Here is a 16,881-nt window from a genome sequence, read left to right on the forward strand (position 1 = left end):
ATTCATACATGCATTAAAATTCATGAATCCATACACATCCAAAAAAAATCAATTAAAAAAGTAATGTTTCTGGGGCAGGAACAGATCACCGTATCTTACTAAAGGTGTTGAGTTGTCATTTGTATTTGGTGAATGACAGAATGGCACTTGATTTTGTATTCAGTTCATTTTTTAATAATTTTATCTGTCCCACACTCAAAGGAGTAATGGGTTATGATATATGTAACTATTATGGGTGGTTGCTAATTTCTTTCCTGTACTTGACTGTATTTTTTGAAGTTAAAAACATCTAGTTCCCAAGAAACTTTTTTTCAAAAAGGGAAGCAGGGGAAAGAACTTTAGGAGGTCCTTTCTGTGCGGTTTCACCCAGAGGTGGCCAGACTGAGCGATTTGGGGCCTAGTACTGGTTTCTGAGTGCCCCAAGCCTTCCTGGCACAGAGTTCTATTCGGGTGTTAAATTAGTTTAAATGGATAGAGAGTGGCGGCAGTAGTGACTGTTAAAACAGTCAGGCAAGCCTCCTTTCCTGCCCGTGACTACCCCAGTTTTAAAATCTGCTTCCTCCTGGTGACTCAAATGTGGGAGTTCTTTTCTACACTTACTTCTTGGTCTCCCGAGGACACCCCACCCCCATATCCTCACTTCACTGCCAGTGAGTTGCTCGCCTGGGACTCAGCATCCCTCTGGGCAACCCTGGCCATCCCGACTGTGTGAGCCTGCCTTGATTACGTCAGAGAGCTGAAGAGGACACCTAGAATGCCCGCAGCCTCACCAAGGGTAGCCACTTACTCCATGCTCATCTCAGATTTCCACCCTGTCCCTCCGCCAGGGGCTCCAGCCTTCCCTGGAGAGTTCTAACTCCCCTCCCCTCCCACTCCCCTAACTCAATCCTCCCTAGTGGGATCTCATGTATGGTGGGATTGTTGGGCCATTATTCCACTTCCTGGTTCAGCCTGGTTCTATGACTCCTCAGGGGTGTTCATTTGACCAGCTTATACCCCAAGAACTGTACCCTACCCTCACAGCCTCTGCCTCCTTCCCTAATCCCATTACTGGAACAGCCTAGAAGGTAACCTCGGCCTAAAGATAGCTCTCTGGAGAGAGGACTCTTGCGAAGCCCCTTCCTCCCACAGTCTGTTTAGAGCTTGTTAAAATGCAAGCCCCAAGTTGAATAGGAGGAATGACTTCTCATGTTCTGTAGTACACAGTAGGGTAGCTATGGTTGAAAACAATTAATCGAATAATTCAAAATAGCTAGTATAGAAGGTTTTGAATGTCCCCAACACAAAGAAATGATAAAGAGGATGGATGTGCCAGTTACCCTGATATGATCATTACACACTGTATACATGTATACATGTATTGAAATGTCACACCGTGCCCCATAACCAAGTACAGTCATTATCTGTCAATTAAAAATATGTATTTTTAAAAATCGGGACTGCAGGTGTGGCCCAGTGGTAGAACACTTACCTAGCATGCAGGAGGCCCTGGGTTTGATCTACAGCACCACCCAAAAAAAAAAAAAAAAAAAGGTAAAATAAAAAATTGGAAATAAAAATGTCCCTTAAACCTAATCCACTGGAAGGTAATTGAGCTGTCCTTGAAGGACAGGGGCAGCACAAGCAAAACACAGATCCCAGTAGCCACCCACCCTGCTGGGCCTGCAGCTCCTCACCACCACCTCAGGCAGGGTTTTCTCTGACACTCTCAGGACTCAGTCTGCTTTGACACTCCCTGCTGGCATCTAGAAACCAGTTTTCCCTTCTGTACCAAAGGCCTAATGATGATGCCCACCTGGGCACTCTCCAGAGAGGCACCAACATTTACCCAGCCTCCAAGTCAATCCGGCAGAGCCCTGGGGATGAGTTTCCTTACTCAGCCTTAATACCCCTAAAGCCTTTGGCGAGTGGAACATTTGATGAGGATTAAATAAAAGCAGTTCACCTCCCACTGGATTGCCAGATGGGGCTCTCATTCTGCTCCAAAACCAAGGTCAATTCCAGAATGGGTCTGGGGCCATTTCTTACCAGGTACTCCCAAAACTCCCAGCACCAATAATCAGAAGTATCCTGGGACCAGGCCACTGTGGACCTGTGTTGATTTTCCCGCCTCTCTGAATTTGCACTAGAGCGCTTCTGTCTGAAGCACACCTTTTAGTGCTAGTGCATCGACCCTCTGTGTCTGTGAGCTCTCTATCTGCCAAGAAACCAACTGTAGGTTGAAAACATTTGGAAAAAAATTACATCTGCCCTGAACATGTACAGATTTTTTTTCTTGTCATTATTCTCTAACAATATAATATAAAAACTATTTGTGTGGCATTTACATTGTAGTAGGTATTAAAAAATATTATATGAGGGACTTAAGCGCCAAAGGGGGTCCTGGAACCAACCCATGGGCTATCTGGGCTACTTTAATAACATAGATTATATTTTATTTTATATAGCGTTGTTACTTATATCTTTTCCTTTTCTTTCCCTTTTTTTTTTTTTTTTTTTTTTTTTTGACTTAGTTGCTCAGGCTGGCCTTGAACTTGATTCTCCTGCCTCCTGAGTAGCTGGACCCACACCTGGTTGTTACATCTCATATTAAATCTAGTCTTTACAAAATCTTAAACCCTTGTGAGAGCAGACTTTATCTTACACATTTAAGAGGCACACAGCGTTGAACCCTTAGTAGGTACTTAATACATAATTGCAAACTTATTGATTGCAGGGCACCCAGCTTCTTCCTTTCTTCAGAGCACTGTCCTTGAGTAATTCGATCTTCAGAACAAGTAGCAATTACTCAATGTTCTAGAAAGCAGAAAATGTTTTGGAAGAGGTCAAGGATGACTGTCCTTTTCATCCTGGCTTAATGGCCACATGGAAGGCAGGTTGAAATGTTCTCGGGTTGGATCCTAGAGTGTGCATACTTAGGGAACAGTAACCATTGAATTGCTTAGCCATGAAAATGCCAGTAGTAACAGGGTCATGAGATAGTGGTTTTTGTTAATGATAACCTGGACTTTTTTCTTTCTTTCTTTCTTTCTTCTTTTCTTTTTTTTTTTTTTTTTTTTTTTTTTTTTCCCATAGCTGAAGTATTTTTCAGGCTCTTTCCAACTGGATATGTGACTGTTAGAGAAGAATCCATAAACCATGAACCAGTTCTAGCCCTATAGGTTTAAAACATTAGCCAGGTACGAGCATCCCCTTTGCTCTACCAAACCAATGGTCACTTTGCAAGTCCAGAGCATTAGAACAAAAGCAGTGTCGAAAGTAACAACTCTGCTGCCAGTGTGTCTTCTTACTGACCCTGTCCTTTCTTGGTATGTCTTAGTTAATTGCTTCTTGAGTACTGAAAATAAAGTTATCATAGAGGAGAACAGCCGCTTAGCTAGGCTTCTTTGTCCTTTTATCATATCTGAAGCATAAAACAAAGTGGTAGGTATTTCCCAAAATCCCTGCTAATCAGTCACCTCCACCCTGCATCTTCATCTGCTTGGGCATATGGCATTTTTTAGAGCACTTTTATGTTCAGAGCGAAATTGTGTGAACATACAGAGAATTCTCATCTAAGATTGGATCTTAAACCATGAAAGTTAACTGTTGTAGAGAAAGGGACTGCAGAATCTGTGATTGTCAGAATTGTGCATTGTGGACTTACAAGAGCCATCCCAGATAGACGGACTGTAATGAGAGAAATCACAAAATCTAGAAAACAACCTAGAAATAAAACAAGAGATTTCAAAATCTACAAAGATACCCCTGTTCAAGTAGAAATCTAAAAGCACATTCCATATTTATCAGTGTTTTTCTCCTAATGATCACATAGCACATAATAGTTCATCAGATGGATTTATCCTGATTTCCATGGCCATTTTCCCATAGTGGGATGTTTAAGCTTTTCTCTCTCTCCCTCCCTTCCCTTGCCCCTCCCCTTTGCCATTATAATAATATCACAATGAAAATCTTTGTGCATGAAGGCTTTCCTTTATTCAAGTTTCTTTCCTTATAATAAATCCTCAAACTTATTAGACCAAAATATATGAAGATTTTTTAAAGGTATTTGATAGTTACTGTTCATAATGCTTTACAAAAAAAGGAAAATTGCTCCCTTTTTTAAAAAGTCTATAAGATAATATTTCCTCAGATTTGCTTTCTCATTGTAGTATTTCTCAGTTCACATTAAAAGGGGTTTGTCTTCTTGAGCATTCACTCCCTGGTGGGCATAGAGGTCAGGGCAGTCAACCAGATGGGCATCAAAATCCACTACAGATGATGTGTGGGAAGAAAGAAGAAGGGAAGAGGAATAAATACTTTAGTGATGGCTTCAATGTGTCCCTTGTTGGAAGCTTAACCCCCGGGTGGCAGTGTTGATAAAGGGTGGAACCTATAAAAGAGGTCCTTAAGTCAACTGGGGCCATGTCCTGAAAGACTTCAGTCTCTCCCTCTGATTTAGTTTGACAATGTAATCTCTCCTTCTCACACCTATTCCTAACATCTACCATGAAGTCCTCACCAGAGCCATGACCTTGAATCTCTAGAACTGTGGCTAAAGGAACCACTTTTCTTTTTAAAGTTAACCTGCATCAGATATTTCGTTATAGCAATGAAAAAAATACTAAAAGAATATCTGTGACAAATACACAAAAGATGGGAATGTTACTACAATTGATATAGAAAAGGTACATCAATTAACTATCAAATCAAGTCCCATCTCGGAAGACAAATTCTTCCCACAAAGCCAACAAGGCTATAGAGGTGCACAACTCTCCCATTCAGGTGCAACCCAGAGTTTTGGTTTGATGAACCAACAAGGTGCTTCTTGTCCTAAAACTAACTCAGCAGATCTTTTACTCCATCTCAAAGAGCTAGTAGTGGACCAGAACTCTGACAGCTGCTGCTCTCACCATTGGGGAAGTTCAAATGAATACTTTGGCTAAGTGTTTTCCTTTGAAGCCTGGTTAAGCCTCTGTGACAGTATTGGCTTCATTCTGGATCCTGTCCTCAACTGGGCATGAAGATTAGACTGTATCACCCAGCTGTGCCTTCCAGTCACACCACGCCATGACCACCCCCACTTCCCATTTCCTCCCTGCAGCCCCTCTGTCCATCACCCAAGTTGGCTGCTTGTGAGTTGAGGGAGCAGGAAGGGAACAAGCCTTGGAGCAAGACATAGGACCCAGGTGTCACTCAATATCATAGACTTAACTGGAAGAAATTTTAGTAGTCATCTGGGTCACTTGATTTCAACTTCATTAGGGCCACAGATTGTTTGAGAATCAGAAGAAAGTGGTTGAATCCTCTAGAGAGAGATACACCTCAAAACCATCCAGCTAAACTTAGCTTCTCCCACCACTCCTGGAGTTAGGGATTGAACCCAGGACCTCACACATGCCAGTCAAGTGCTCTGTCCCCAGCCTATAGACTAAGCTTTTTATTTGACAGACATGGACATAAAAATTCAAAGATGATGCAGGGACTTAGCCAAGATTACACAGAAAAGAAAACTGAATTCAAACTCTACTCTCCCAATTCCCAATGTATGACCCATAAGCCAATACTGTCAGGGCTCCACTCTGTGTTAAGCCCTGTATTGGGAATTATGGAAAATTATAATGCTTACAACTAAGGAAATGGAGCTTAAACTTATAAGAGGAAACCAAGATCAATCTGTAAGCAATATTCCTGCTTTGGGAAGCTGAAGAAAAATTCTTTCCACCACCCTTCAGCAACTATTTATTAAGCACCTAGGAGCATCTCCTAAAATCTATAGCTAACTAGGAGATTCATAATTTATTGGAAATTTAGATCCTTTGTAATCTCTCACCTGAAGAGGATGTTGAGGTCCTCAAAGTGATTGTGGTGGGGGGGGCTTTGTTCAGGTGGTGGGAACTCTATCCTAAAGTGGGCTCTGCAGAGTTTAACTCATGCAACTTTCCTTTGCCTGGTGTTTCATGGACTTTGGCACAAGTTTAAGATCATATTAACAAAGGAGACCAGGTTGTGCAGATGTAGTGCCTAAGTTGAGTCAGCTGCAACCTTAGTTGTTCAAGAAGGAAACAAAAGCAGAAGAACCCCAAGTCTTAGGGCCATGCTAAGCAATAGCTGCCCAGAATATATATTTTATAAGTAGCAGGAGGAAAACCAGATTCAGATTTCATCTTTCTAGAAGGAAGCAGGAAAAGCACAGTGAACCGATAATTGTCTCTTCAGTTGGATACGAGATACAGCCTTTTATTATGGGAGGAGCCTTGTTCTGAAGCCTGGAGCCTGGAGACTTCCCTCCATTCTGAGCTTCTCTACTGGCTCATCTCCCTAGCTTTTCAGCTTATTCTTTTTCTTTTGCAGAATGTACTTTATTCTGCTTTTGTTTTGTTTTGTTTTGTTTTGTTTAACCAGGGATTGAACCCAGGGATGCTTAACCACTGAGCCACATCCCCAACCCTTGTTATATTTTAATTGAGACAGGGCCTTTCTAAGTTGCTTAGGACCTCGCTAAGTTGCTGAGGCTGGTTTTGAACTTGTGACGCTCCTGCCCAGCCTCCCTAGTCACTGGGATTACAGGCATGTGCCACTGCATCCAGGCTGCCTTATATTTTTGGTGATAGCCTCCTAGACTTTCTCTCCCATACGGTGGTAACTTTTTAAGGAGAGGAACTCAGCCCTCACTGTCTTTCTAGTCCTTAAAGCCTAGGGTGGCACTTGTATGCAATGAGTATATCAATCTGGGCCCAACCAGGAGACAGAGGCCACACAATAATTTCAACAGGAGGAATATAAGTAATTATTAACCTTTGATAGGAGCAGCTATGGAAATGTCAAGAGAACTCTAACCAGTACCCTATAACTAAGAGAGAATACCCAAGGAACGACAGAGGTGAAAGGGGCCCCTTTCCATGGTTTGGGCTTCACTGAAGAAGTTGTAGTTGTAGCCCACAGGATGGTGGGGAAGTTCACCAGGTCACCTGAACCAGAACTGGTTCGTACTCACCGGGCAGCAAAAAGCCTTCCCGGGCATAGGCAAGCTAAGATGGGTGGACAGGGGTATAGAAGAAGTTGGGACACACAGCCAGTGCGAGGCCTGGACAGGAGGGCCATGGTCAAGTGGCTCTCAGACCCACGCCAGGCTGCAGGGTCCCTGGTTAACTCTGCCCTCTAGGCACACAGCTGAGGCAGAGCATCACTGATTATCCCTACATACAGACTCCGTGGCCTCCAGGATCCAAACCTGAAGAGTCCCTTTCTTCCTCCAGTGTCCCTCCAGCACCCTCTACTGACAAGGCTTATGGTAATGTGCACTCTAGAGGGGAGAGAGCATTATTAGATTCCAACTGGTTATGGCAGAGCAGAGACTGAAGGTGGGTTTAGACCCTGAGAGGCAGTAATGTGATCACCATTACAATGTGTGATCAAAAGTTTGAATTAAATTAGGTAAAAATCTATCAACACCCTTAACATCTGCTTATTCCCTTTCTTTGAATCCCATAGTTTTTGTTTTTATTTTTTTCTAGTACTGAGGACTGAACTCAGGGTTACTCTACCACTGAGCCACACCCTATCCCTTTTTATTTTTTATTTTGAGACAGGGTCTCGCCAAGTTGCTGAGACTGGCCTCGAGCTTGCCATCCTCCTGCCTCAGCCTCCTGAGTAGCTGGGATGACAGGCGTGCATTACCACACCTAGCAGAATCCCATACATTTTACCCATAAATATCAAACCTGTTTAACTTCTTTTGTGATTTACTCTCTAGGAACTCATTCCCTTCGGGGTGTTCTGTTTTTTTGTTCTTAATGAGGCACATGCCTTCCTTCTCTTGGATCACCCTTGAAAAGATGAAAGAGAATGAGAGAGGAAAAAGAAAAACATCTAGGACAACTTATTTCTGTACTCAACCTTGAACTTGTTTGCTTCCTGTTTCATTTCGAGCAATCCACTTGTCCCTCCCAAACACTTTAGGAGTGTCCCAAAACACTTGACTTGAAGTGGCAGTGGAAGGAATCAGGGCTGGTAAGACATGAGCTTTCTCTGCCTTTAAAGAAAAGGCAGTGTTCATATCAGGTCAGACTGGGTTGTCTGAAGAGATTTGTCCAAGTAGCCTCCAAACATTTTAGAATAAAAGAAGCGAGAGAGCAAACAGCAGAGTTGGGGAATAATTATCAACACAAATATTATTCAGAAAACTTTCTGAAAGGACCAATACTTTTATCTTAAGCAAACCAAGAAGAATATCGCAGTGAAGGGAGCTTCAGGTGCTGTCTTGTGGGAGATCATGTGATTAACAGGCACCAAATTTCAAGATAGTACACTTAGGCATCGACCATCCTGTTCTTCCCAAATATTCCATTCTCCTCTGAAGAGTCTGATATAATTAGTGTTAACCGATGGTTCCCTGCAGGAGATAGCTCAGCATTGAGATGGGGGTGCAGTTACAACTTCCTCTAAGGATGAAGTGGTTTTCCATGCATAATCTGTTTACTGTCCTTCAGAAGCATGCTCATCCCTTTAGACTAGAAAAGTAGCAAGGGGGAAAACTGGAGGAACTTAATCTTTCTGCCAAAATTTCTATCTGTATATTGTCTTTTTTCTTCTCCTCCTCCTCCTCCTCCCCCTTCTTCTCCCCCTCCTCCTCCTCCTCCAATTAATGGATATTAATTGGAACCCAATTAGACTGGCAGGGAGCCATCTTAGTATCTTACCAAGCTACACCATGTCACCCCTACATGTACCAAGGAAATCATGCTCTTAATGATCAAGAAAAATACACTTACTTATCCTTGGGCAGTGGGATTGTGTTTTATCTTTTTGCTCATCTGTATTTTCTGCAAACAAGCATGTATTATTTGTAAAATTAGCTATATGTAAAAATTTTAATGAAAACATATGCACATTTTTCTTCTCTAAAAATTTGGATATATCACTGCTCTTTGTCTCAAATCTAACCAGCCCCTTCCCAGCCTCTTCACTCTCCCTGTTCAGATTAACTGCCAAAAAAATCAGCAGACTGCAGTTTTGGAAGAGGTTTTTGGAAGAGATTTATTTCCTCACTCTTGAACTTCTAAAAACAGACCACTTTTTCTTTTACCCCTCACCAAGCAGTGATGGATGCCACACCTGCCTCTGATGTGACAAAACCTAAGTGATGAATAAAAGCCTTTTATGATTCTTGCACATTCTGTGGCAGGCGAAAGCACTAGCCAGGGACACTGAGCCATGTGAAGATGCTTTGTGGGGTGTTATTCTGCCTCAGGCATGGCTGAACTGACCCACAGGCACCTTGGGGGATTTCAACTGGCATTGCTAACCTTTGATATGTTTGCTCTGTCCTTTCAGATTTTTGACAATGAAGCCAAAGACCTAGAGAGAGAAGTTTGCTTTATTGATATTGCCTGTGATGAAATTCCAGAACGCTACTACAAAGAATCCGAAGTAAGTGATAGATTCACTCATTTGTTCATTCATTCAACAGGGATTCAAGTGCCTCCTCTCCTGGGATCCTTCCATACCTCTTTGTGTTGCTTCAGTTTGTTCTCCCATCTTGCTGGGTTCTTTAACGTGGGTCTCAATTAAGTCCCTGCTCCTCAGGGCCCATCACTGGCCTACCTGCCAATCCATTAGCTTTCCTCTCTGCCCAGCTCTGCCATCAGTTTGTGCCACACTGATGTTCACAGGGCTGAGCCATCTAACACAATGGCCTCTCTGAAGAACAACAGCTTGAATCCCCAGCTACATACTCTGCCAGAGCAGGAACTATATTGTATTTGTAGCTTTGAGTTTTAACATTTTTTAAAAATCCTCAAACAATCCTCAAAACTTTGACCACTCATGATGACCCAGAACCTTTCTCTCAAAATAGCAAGCACCTTCAGAAGGCCTTCTCTTTTCTTCTTGACCAAAAATACATTTAAGAGACTTTCCCTCTGGTTTCCACCCTGCCAGAATCCTTCCTTTGCCCAGTTCTCCCTCTTTATTTTACTGTTGGTGCAAGTCACCATTTATATCCTCTTAGTATTTTATTAATGGCTGCTGACGGAACTTGAGTGACCCGCCTGTAAATAACGTCCCGGCCCTGCAATGACAACAGATGCAGGGCTATTTTTGTTGTTTAGCAACATGCAGCCAATCACAATATGTTTGGAATCAGGGCCCCAGGCTTGTCCTTGAGCTGTAACACACGGACCTTGAAACTCTTCCCTCAGATTCATTAAGGCTCATAGAAGATGTAATAAATAATCCTGTTAAAAGAGAATTCCACCAGGTCACACACAAACTGGGCTCTGGTGTGGTTCCGATTTGTTTGCCTCCACATTTTGGGATATATTTGGATAGAAAAGTCTTACCTGATCCTGGAAGATGTGTAGCTGCTTAATTGTAGGCTCATGGCTCTCCAGCTGCTGTCCCTTAAAGGGCTGATGTGAATCATTCTTGTCATACACATCAGCACAAAGGCTGGGCATGTTCATGTCATCAGCTTGTATTACTCTCTACAGCCAACCACACCTGTGCATTTTAAGAAAAGTAAGTTAAATATTCTCTGCTTAACTATGGACCTACTGAGAAGAAGGATGAAGCAAAACTCCATCAGCCTTCCATTGTCTCCCTCTATAAAGATACTTCTGTGGTTCCATACCAAGTCCAAGGTTCATAATGGGGCTTTGATGACGTTACACAAAGCATTGGGAGAAGCCATTGCCTCATCACTTCTGTGGCTCCTTCGTATAGGGTCTACTGTCCTCTAGACAGCTTGTCCTCTCTGGCAGCTCTGGACCTTCCAGGAAGGCAGTGTTGCCAGAAAACTGAACTAATTTCAGCCCTTCCTCCTAGAGTACTTTGGTGTGGTCCTGCCTATTCCTCAGGGAGCACTTTTGTGATTTAGTGGAAAGTCTTGGGACAAATAGGGAATATTAATGAAGAAATCAGCAGGTCTTGTTTAAGGTCATCGGGTGCCTGACTCACTTCCCTGTGCTTTGTGCTCCTAAGAACCACCACCGGAAAGCTGCTTTCCATTCACACTGGTGGACTACTGTTGTCATGCTTCACGGAGTCACTCACGGACACATTCATGGACCATAAAGCATTCTTTCCTGGATGTAGTTTGACCAAGGAAATGAGAGAGGGTCACTTATCTAATAACTATTGAGTTAAGACAGTGAGCAAAAGAGACTCAGTGGCCCTCCCTCATGACACTTCTAATGTAGCAGAGGAGCCAAACAGTAAAGGAAAGTTGCATAAACACGTAAGTAGAGAGTATTCTCAGGAGAGATGTTCTGGAAGAAATAACAGCAATGATGAAAGATTTGCTTCCAAGTGGAAGGCGGAGCATGTACAGGATCCGGTGGTGATGTGTTTAGAAGGCAAACATGGTGGCCATGGCAGAAACAAGAGGAAGAATGGGATGATGGAGGAAGGGACCATTTAACACACTGAGATTTTATTCAAGTGCAATTAATCCCTTTGAAGATATGGAAGCTAGAGCACATAGGGTCTGATTTATGCTTTCCAAAGATAGCTCTGGATGGAAAATACAGTGAAAAGGGCAGAATGGAGATCAAGAGACCCCTGAGGTCAGTAGAGTTGTTTGCATTATTAATTACTTAGGTTAAATGCTGACTTGAACTGGAGGACCAACAGCAGGCATAAGGACAGAGGTTTTGAGATAAATTTTGAAGATAGAATTGACAGGAATCAGTCATGAATGGGATACAGGGGTGAGAGAGAAAGAGGAGTCAAAATGGCCCAAAGGATGCTGGCGTGGGCAGCAGATAGATGGGGTTCCATTTACTGAGATAGGAAGATGAGACGAGGAATGAGTTTTGAGAAAACCGGGTGGATTTTGATGCCAGTGAGACATCTAGAATGAAGAGAAATCAGTCTGGAGCTTTAGGTAAGAGATCTGGCCTGGAGACCAATCAGAGTGTCTGGTGAGTAGAAAGTATTTAGACTCCTGGGAATGGATGAGAGAGGGAAGGCATAAAGTATAATGGGAGTAGGTTCAGGATGGAGCCTTTAAGAAGACCAGGAAGAGGATGAGGAGGCACCTGGAATCTACAAAGAACTGACCAGAAAATAAGGAAGAACACAGGGAGGGTGTCAAGAAACAGAACGGAAATAAAGAAGAGTGGAAAACTGTTCCCCAGAACAGTTCCAAACTGGGGACAAATTCTGCCCTGCATGGGTGCTTGCCCCACCCTTTTGGTTGTCACAACTTGAGGAGCACTGCTGGCATCTAGTAAGTCAAGGCTGGGGATGCTGCTAATTATCCTGTAAAGCAAAGGACCACCCTTTACAGTAGTTATCTGACCCTAAATGTCAGTAGTGCCAAGGCTAGGGCAGTGTGCTCTAGAGCAGAGGTCACTGCAGGTGAACGAACTCTGGGTCAAGCCCGCTCACTCAGAACCAGCGCTGCCTGCCAAGAGTCTTAGGCTGGGGCTGGGGTTGTGGCTCAGAGGCAGTGTTTGCCTAGCACCTGAGAGGCACTGGGTTCGATGCTCAGCATCACGTTAAAAAAAATAAAATAAAGATATTGTGTCCACCTACAACTACAATATTTTTTTAAAAAAAGGAGTCTTAGGGTGGCTTAATGAATGTGGAAGAAATGGGCCTCCTGGGGCTCAGTCCTGTGTACTCCCCAGTTTTGCTTCCAGAGGATCTGCTGCCTTCGTCACAGGGAAAATTCCTCCTCTGTTGGCAGTCAGACCACAAAGGGCTACAGGCATAATCCAGAGCCTGCAATAAATTCTAAGGAAGAGAATGTGTGGGGCTCCCAGTGACCCCAATCCCACCATCATCTGATTCTCAGAATCCCTGGCTACAGTCTGAACTCACCAACAGTGTGTTTTATAGACTGTTTTGGTTGTTGTGTATACTGTGAATGTGACAGGGACAGAGAATAAGAGAAGCAACCAGTTCAGTAGGCAAAACATTTCCAAATTTATTTCTATTTAGCACATTGTAAATCATTAACACCCTCCTCCCCGCCCTAAAAGTTTTCTTCTAATAGGAAATCTGACCTTGTCACTCTGCTTAAAACCCCTCACTGGGCCACCTTTAGAGTTCTGCTCAAGCACGACTTCCCCTTAGGGAGCTTTCCTGAGCTTGCTCCCCTAGCCCTTCCCTGGTCTGTGGCTTCTAGATCATTCCACCTCATGCTAGCTCAGCCACAGCATGAGCAACACCAAGACAAGAGCCGCGTCCTCCTCCCTCCCGTATTCAGCAACTACTGAAGCACCAGCTCTTAGCAGATGCTGCTCCTCAACAGTTGGTGAATGAGCACGAATGAAGGCCAGGGGCTTTGTTTTTTTCTTCCAGCAGTGACAATTTCAGAGCAAGTGCTATCAAAGAAAATGAATTTGCTGCCATTAAGCTAGCAGTTGTGAATCAGAGTTCCTTTTTGTTTAATCTGAGGCTTACTGCCTTATGGGCTTTTTCTTCCAATTCATTCTTGTGAGTTGACTATGTCGGCATGGTAAAGAGCAACACACTTTCTGTGCGGAAAGCCAGCGAGCTGGTGGGCACAGTCCGTTCCAAGATATTTTGATGCTGATGAATCCAGACCGAGGTTAGCTGGGCACTTCTCTCTACCCAGCTACAGCCACACACACTGCCACCCAGGCCAAAGGAGGGGATCAAAGCCCTTTCTTTTTTCTTCCCATTTCTCCCTGGAAACCTGAGCCACACAGTCAAGAATGCCTGTCTCATTAAGGTGACCAGAGCAGGGAATTTTCCACCGGCTGCCCTCTGCCTCACAGTCCTCATGCCACTACTAACCAGGGATTCAGAGGACACTCTGGGGACTCCGGATCAGCTGATAGCCCAGTCCAGAGCTCTCCATATTCTCATTTTTGCAGTGCTGCTGTTTTTTGTCCAAATCAAGAGCTATGTTTCAGCTCCCAGGAGCCTCTTAGCCTCAAGTTTTATTCTCATATCCAGCAGACAACCCTGCAGGGCATGTTCTAATGTTTAAAAAAAAAAAAAAAAAAGAGTGTGATTTCTCAGGCAGGGAGAACACCTCCATTAGGCACCAAGACCTGTGTCCCCCCGCTGAAAGTCAGAAGGATGTTTGCACCTAGTCACAGGGACAGTTCTCATCGGCACCTCCAAAGCAACAGAGAGAGTGAAGCTGAACGCCAAGCAGGTTGTACTTGTTATGCAGTTGATAAGTAGCTTCTTGCTTCTGCCAAGATTCCCATCCGACTCTTTGATGCTTTGCCAAGATTTCAAGGTGAAGATCCCAGTGGAGGAACCAGGAACTTGGCACAGTAAGTCACAGCACGCCTGCAGAGGGCACAGGCAGAGACTGTTTCTCTAAAGCTGAGTTGGCAGTTTGGGGGGGTGCAAGAACAAATCTCCACATCCAGCCTGCAGGACTTGTCCACCCCAGACAACCTGCAAAAGTCAAGCTCGGAGTTATCTCCTTAGAGGCCATTGACTGGTGCCCCCTGGTTTACTATGGTTCTGTGTGAGCTTTGCCTTCCATGATAGGATGGGGTGTGACCAGAGAAAACAGGGTCTTCATTAGCCTCTGAGGTGCACCCCCTGCAGCTCTTTCCCAGAGACACAGCACTTGGTAGGAATTTACAGCTTCTGTATTTTCAGACCTGCCTCTAGGCAAAGGTGGGGAAAGAAAAAAGAAATGTAATTCCCTAATGGAGAAAGTTTAGAAGTAGAGGATTTTGTGGGTATGTGCTGGGTTTTTTTTTTTTTTTTTTTTTTTTTTGTTGTTGTTGTTTGTTTTTTAATCTTCATTGATTGTATAAATGTAAAGCAGTCTCTAGGCCAGAGATTCTCCTCTGGGGATAGTTCAGCACCCCCAAGGACACCTGGCAGTATCTGAAGGCATTTTTGATTGTCACAACTGGGGCTATGCAGCTAGTGGGTTGAGGTCAGGAATGCCACCACACATCATACAAGGCCCAGAACAGACCCACAACACAGTCACCCAGCCCCAATTGTCAAGATCAGAAGAAACCCTGATTTTAACCTACCCAAGGAAAGTACACTCAGTAAGACCTATCAGTGGCAAAACTCGAATGAATTTCTATAGTTAGCACTTAGTAAGCACTTACTGTGTGCCAGGCTCTGTGCCAGGCCCTGAGAGTACAAAAACAAGATGGTATCAGCCCTGGAAAAGATTATTCTCTGCTGCCTTTTGAATGTGATCTAATCGTTATAGATGAAGGAAACTTCTCTCCCTCAGATGTAAAGGGGTCTTCGTCTTACAGGTGGTAAACAGAGCACAGTAATTTCATTGGGGAAATTGTACAGTATTTTGAACTTGGGCAGTAATTGAGAAAAAAAGACTAACAGGAGGCTGTCCTCGAAATTGAAAAGGACCCATAATTGAATGTCTGACAGTGCAGAGGGGATTTGGGGACAGAATTTGATTTAGAGCTTTCTCCTTGGCTTGGGTGACTGAAGTATCTCTTGAAACTGAGCGAGCCTCTAGGTCCCTGGATTATCGTCTTCCTGGGCCAAGAAATCCTTGGCAGCCAGTTCACTGGTCACTCCACTAAATGTCTATTGAATTCTCTCTTGAGGGAAAGAGAGCAAAACAAAAAGAGATACATCTAACTTTTCCAATAACTGTCAAGGGTGAGAGATTAAATGCTGTTTGCTAAGGACGGTGGGTCCCCAGAAAGGGAACAGAGAAGCCAAATGAGTAAATATTGTCGTCCTTAGCTCTACCCTTCAGCACAAAAGTGCTTCCTCCAAACAATTCATCACCCTCAAATTAAAAATATTTTCATTTTGATCTGCATCTTGGCAGTTTAGGGTGGTAAGGATTTTCAATTATCTCCAAATGGCCAGATTTGACACAGCTGCCGCATGCTGGGGTACATAGTTAAGTTCAATTTGTTGTGCCGTTATTGTCATTCCCCTCACCCCCCCAGTCCATCTGTTTCTTTCTGAGAGGAACACAGCTGTTTTGTGATGGGTTCCTACTTACTGGGGTCTGGGTGCCTCCTGGATAACAAGAGGACTCACTACAGCCTCGGCATGGAGAAGAGAGAAGTCTCTATCCAAAGTGGCCCCCGAACCCTCCCTTTCGCAGGGTCTGGAGATGCTGGTGCTCTTACAAGTCAATGGGGAAACCCTTGGTTGGTGCCTCTGGAAGTGACCAGGAGCAGAAAATCCTAGGGACAACCATGGGGAACAATTTCCATTCAAGTTTTGCATCCTCAGGAGCTGGAGCACTAGTGCAGATGTCATCTCCCCAGGGGCCTACTCTCTGGTGGCCCAAGGCAGCACAGCATGGTACCTACAGCATCATCCCTGTGTGTGGGGAGAGCCTGGGTAATCTCTCAAGAAACTGGCTTTGTTTTTTTTTTTTTCTGCTCTCCTCTGCCCCTTTACAAGTTGGATGACTTCTGGTACATCTACCCAGGGCCACAACATTAAGAGGCAGTGGGTCTCAGAGCTACTAGGGTGTGTTTGAATGGCTGCCTGTGTTTGCAAGCCAGGATCTGAGCAGCCTGGCCAGGAAAGTTGGAAGAAAACTGCCATTTCTCTCATCTTCCAGAACAGGTCCTTCTTGAGGACTCAGGGCAGGACATTGGCTGGGAGAACGCAGGGGTAAAATGACAGGAAAGACACGGCTCACCTTAAGACAGCTCATAATCTGGTTGAAAGATAAAGGACTAGATGACAGTTTGGCATAAGGCAGCAGAGAGATATATACCCACTGCCAGGTGAGCTCTGCTCTCCTGAAACCTCTCAACCAACATAAGACTCTAGGGAGGAAGCAGTTCTGGAAATGGGAAAGCTGGCAGGGCAGGCTCTACTGGGGAGGTGGAATCTGAGTGGGCCTTTGGGAAATAAAGATTTGTCTTTATTATTTGCTCATAAATGGATCATGATCCTTAATTTTAAAAAAATCAAGAGATGTTGGAGGGGGAAGGG

At 44.0% G+C, this 16,881-nt stretch overlaps 1 protein-coding gene across 3 annotated transcripts in view; it reads left to right on the forward strand.

Moving 5' to 3' along the window:
- The window catches only part of Pitpnc1 (phosphatidylinositol transfer protein cytoplasmic 1), a 246,357-nt gene that overhangs the window by 189,059 nt on the left and 40,417 nt on the right, over positions 1-16,881 (forward strand). For all 3 annotated transcript variants that reach the window (XM_047544876.1, XM_047544878.1, XM_047544877.1), the window contains exon 6: positions 9,316-9,411. In XM_047544876.1, the coding sequence (XP_047400832.1) occupies positions 9,316-9,411 (96 nt within the window). The remainder of the gene's footprint in view (positions 1-9,315; positions 9,412-16,881) is intronic.

Source organism: Sciurus carolinensis, chromosome 3 (genome assembly GCF_902686445.1).
Source record: "Sciurus carolinensis chromosome 3, mSciCar1.2, whole genome shotgun sequence".
Taxonomy (NCBI): Eukaryota; Metazoa; Chordata; class Mammalia; order Rodentia; family Sciuridae; genus Sciurus; species Sciurus carolinensis.